We start from the raw sequence: 4,762 nt of genomic DNA on the forward strand, positions 1-4,762 counted from the left end.
TCCCACCGCGCGCGCTCCAAGCTCGAAGCCAAACCAATCGAACGGAACCAGGCGCCGGCACTGCGGCCCATGGCGAAGGCGCGCAAGCCCACGGCGTTCTCCGCCGCCGAGCGCTTCCTCGGCTTCCACCACCGCCCCGGCTCCGCCACCGTCGCCCCGTCCCCCTACGACGACCTGCCGGACCTGGCCGAGTCGGACGTCTGGTATTCGCCATCGTCGGACGCGCCAACCACCACCGCGGATCAGGACGGGATTCAGCGCACGGACAGGGCGTCCAGGGGCGAGCCACCGCGGCGCGTGGGCGGGCTGAGCCGGGCGTTCGCGGACGGACGGCAGGTGGCGTCGTCGGCGCCCGTCGAGATGCCCGCGTGGCCGAGCCGGTTCGCCGACCTGGAGCCCGAGCCCGAGCCCGACGAGCGTCCGCAAGAGGACGCCGACGGCTGGGTGCCGCCGCACGTGTACCTGGCGCGGCGTCAGGCCAGGGCCTCGGTGGTCGAGGGCGTCGGACGCACGCTCAAGGGCCGGGACGCGTCGCGGGTGCGTGACGCCGTCTGGAGCCGAACCGGATTCCCCGGATGACCTCAACAAAATCGGCCGGGCTGCTCGGAATCAGAAAAAATTCCCCCTTTTCTCTTCCTTTGGGTCGCAAATTTTGTAATATGGTTTGTTTGATTTTAGTTTCAATGAGTTCATGAGAAGCGAGAATTCGCGAGAAAGACCAAAAAATGGTGTGGTTTGTTGTTGTAGAATCATTGTACATTTTGTTTGTTGAATTGTTGTTGATTGTGTAGTTGGGTAGGATTCAACCGAAGATGGTTGGAGTACTATTATTCTTTCTAGTTTGTTGTGGCCTAAAAAAACAAAAACTGACCCATCTTTGTGACGAGAGCAATAATAATGACATGCAGTGCATTTTCACCTGAGTATGCTTTCAAATCATGCTCGGAGTATATGTTAAAGTTATTTTTATTCCTCGATCTTCTCTGTCCCAAATATTATAGAGCGTTTGGTTGGGGAAATTAGTATGACCTCTCTTCCGAATTTAAGACGTTTCGTAATTTCAATATGGACTACCTACAGACTGAAATAGCGACAAATAGACTAAAATTTTCATCAATATATATCCGATTAAAAAAAAGTTACTGGAACATCTTATAATTCGGATTGGTTGGGAGGCAGTAGGTTTGAGTTTATGAGACATATGATCCATTATTTGGTTGGGAGGCAAGAGATTTGACGAAGTGGAAGAGAATCATGGAGGCCAATGTCCACACCCTCGTCTTCCCCATGTTAATGCAGATAGGATGAATTTTATTCTCAAACTGCCACCACTTGTATCATCTAAGTACAACATAGTTGGCCTAATATAAGGCCCTATACGCCCACGGACGCACTCACTAGCATTGACCGGGCAATCCCTATTTGTCTCTATCCACAACTACAATACATGCAACAAGGCAAACAACGTTCATCAACATCATATAATAGATCGGACGAGAAATAGTTCGCCGGATTATACTACATATGTCTTTTAGGTCGACGGGGACGGAGCGGGCGCGTTGGCGGGAAGAGCTGGCCTCCGCCTTGGCCTGCTGTCGCTCACGATGGGTGGTGTTGCCCTCCGACTCCGGCATCCACATCCTCACGGGAGCTGCAGGCACGAGAAACTATCACTACCCGGGCGGAGCTAGCGCCAGAGGGGAAGGGGAGGGGGCCGCTCTGCACCAGTTTGGAGCGGTGCAGAGCGGGACGGGCGAGCGTGGGCCGCATTGCGGCGGCAGGACCTGGAGGAGCTGGCGGCGAACACCACATAACTCGAGCTGTCGTCGATGTCCATCCGCGACCGCTCGATGGCAATGCGGATGCGAAACGTGAGCTCCTCGTTGTCGGGCGCGTCGCTTACAGAGCCGGAGTCCTCCTCCTTCACAAGGTCGTCCCAGTTGATGGGATCGGTCTCCTTGTCGGACTTGTGCGAACCTAGCAAGGACGAAGGAGTGGGAGAGATTGGGAGAGAATATGGAAGAGACACGAGGGGAGCGGGAAGGGCGAAAGGACTGAGGGTTTGACTATGGTCCGTTTGAGCAGGTGGGGTTTTTATGAGGGCAATGGTAAGGGTGGTGCGGGCCATAGCGAGCCGGCCGACGTGACGGCAGTGCCCGGGTGTGCCCGGGCCTCCCCATATCCGCACCATATGGACCGGATATGGGGTTGCCAAACAATCAGTGTTTTGGGCTGATTTTGTGGAACCCGGTTGGATGACAATTTTTAGTCTAGGCAGTAGCAGCTCGTCTTGGGCGAATTTAAGGGCTCCGGTCATAAATGCTCTTATTTACACCTCACACCAAGCGTAGGTTTGGAACTAATAATCAACTTTTAAACTCTCATTCTCTTTGCTTAATGAGGGGCGTACCCACGTTTAGCTTTCCGGGTGCACAAGACACCGGGTACAAAATTGTTTTCTTGGTAATTTTGTGTATAGTATAGTGTGTGACAACAGGGACACCGGGCCATTTTCTCTCTGGGTCAGTCCCTGTGCATAATATTGCCAAACACGCTCTTAGAGGAAGTTGTTTAAAGAAAAATCTTTTCATAATAATACAGGTGCCCTGGTGTTTTTCTCTTAAAAAAACTGTTACTAAGAAAATTTGCCCTGTGGAGTTACCGTATGCCTTTGTGTCCTCTAATTCAGTGGAGCTCGCTGTGCACTATTTAAAGAAAAAGAAATCACCGGCCACGCGTTTTGCCTCCATTGCTTCAATGCTTGTAAGTTGTCCAAGCCTTGGAGTACATTACATTCGGAGAAATATAAAAGTAGTGGCACCAGTTGCCATTTGCGCATGTGCGTCTCCGCAATTTTGTATTGTGGCGACGGGCATATGAGTGTGGGCAAAAGAGATGCCACTCTTGCTGCGATGGATTATTATTATTATTATTCTAGGATGGCTAGGAGGCCAGGAGGAACATTCCCTTGGGGCTTCCTGGAATGTACTACTCCTTCTGTTTTACCTTATCCGCCGCTGTGTATCCACACTTTTCTCTTGAAACGAGGCTGTGTATCCACAATGGCAGTGACAGAATATTACTAGAGTAGTACTGTACGTACGAACGTGTCGAAAAAGAGGATCAGCTAGCAGAGATAGATGGATCATACGTAATGACGACACTGCAGGCTGGAGTTATTAACCGGAGAGACGAGCTAGGCAGCGAGGGAAAGAGGGAGGAAGCGATGGAGAAGAGAAGGCAACAGGGACGCGCGCTTTTGGCCGCGCGCGTGCGCCTCGTCTGGTCCCGGTGCTTTTGGGAAGACAAGGACGCGGCTGTCCCGTTCCCTTCCGGACTAGCGGTCCAGTCCATGGGTGCATGAACCTGTTCGCCTCCTGTTCACGTCGCTCGCTGGTACCACATCGGGGATATCCTGGCTTCGCCGCCTGGCCGCCCAACCAACAAAACAGCGACCGCTTCGTTTCCGGTGGTGGTGCAATGAACGGATTCGGTCTTGTTCGTGCTCTTTCGTTCTAGTGTTGCATACGGCTAGTCCGGGATTGTGTATGATGAAGCGTACGGGGACCATAGTCTCGCGATAGGGCGGCATATGCACGCACCGGTTCAAATCGTTTCCCTTTATGAAAGCTGAATAAAACTGTTGCTTATTGATGATTTGGTGCGGCATACAAGAGTATATAAGAGGGTACAAACCGACTTGGGGTAGGGGTACAAAACTGACTTGGACTAGAAGTCGTATACCATAATGACTACTCTAACATCCCCCCGCAGTATCAACGACAGGCTCGACGACGTTGAGACTGAAACAGATATCTTGAAACGGCTTAGTAGGCAGTGCCTTGGTGAAAATGTCAGCAAACTGAGTCGTAGAGGGAACATGAAGCACCCGAACCTGACCAAGAGCAACCTTTTCACGAACAAAATGAATATCAATCTCAATATGCTTTGTGCGTCGGTGTTGAACTGGATTGCTGGTCATGTAGACTGCTGATATGTTGTCACAGTAGACAATAGTGGCCTGCTCAATAGGCCTATGTAGCTCGGAGAGTAACTGCCGAATCCAGATTGTATCTGCAACGGCATGTGCCACAACGCGATACTCAGCCTCGGCCGACGAACGTGAGACTGTAACCTGTCTTTTCGAAGACTAAGAAATCAAATGGTTACCAAGAAAAACACAAAAACCGGAAGTGGGCCTTCGAGTGTCAGGACAACCAGTCCAGTCTGCATCAGAGTATGCGGTAAGCGAGTTGGGAGAAGAATTATTGAGGTGGAGACCATGATTGAGAGTTCCTTTTAAATACCGAAGAATGCGTTTAACATGATTATAGTGAGGAACCCGGGGATCATGCATATAGAGACATGCTTGTTGAACAGCAAAAGAGATTTCAGGACGAGTAATGGTGAGATATTGGAGAGCACCTGTTAGGCTACGATAGAGAGTAGGATCGGAAAAGGGTTCACCGGTAGCCGAAAGTTTAAAACTAGTATCGACAGGAGTGCGAGATGATTGACAGTCAAGCATACCAGCACGATTAAGAAGATCAAGAATATACTGGCGTTGGGAAAGAAAAAGGCTGGAGGAATCTCGAACAACAGCAATGCCTAAGAAATGATGAAGGAGTCGTAGGTCAGTCATAGAAAATTCAGATCTAAGAAGAGAGACAATATGATCTAAGAACTTTTGAGAGGAGGCGGTAAGAATGATATCATCTACATAGAGAAGTAAATAGGCAGTGTCAGAAGTTTGATGATACAC

The 4,762-nt window shown here is 50.5% G+C and overlaps 1 protein-coding gene across 1 annotated transcript in view; it reads left to right on the plus strand.

Moving 5' to 3' along the window:
• The window catches only part of LOC123049182 (uncharacterized), a gene marked incomplete in the record, with an annotated part of 1,531 nt that extends 562 nt beyond the window's left edge, over window positions 1-969 (plus strand). Inside the window, 1 exon segment of the mRNA XM_044472158.1 lies at window positions 1-969. Within this exon segment, the coding sequence (XP_044328093.1) occupies window positions 70-579 (510 nt within the window).
• Between the last annotated feature and the right edge of the window lie 3,793 nt (window positions 970-4,762).

Source organism: Triticum aestivum, chromosome 2D, assembly GCF_018294505.1.
Source record: "Triticum aestivum cultivar Chinese Spring chromosome 2D, IWGSC CS RefSeq v2.1, whole genome shotgun sequence".
Classification (NCBI taxonomy): Eukaryota; Viridiplantae; Streptophyta; class Magnoliopsida; order Poales; family Poaceae; genus Triticum; species Triticum aestivum.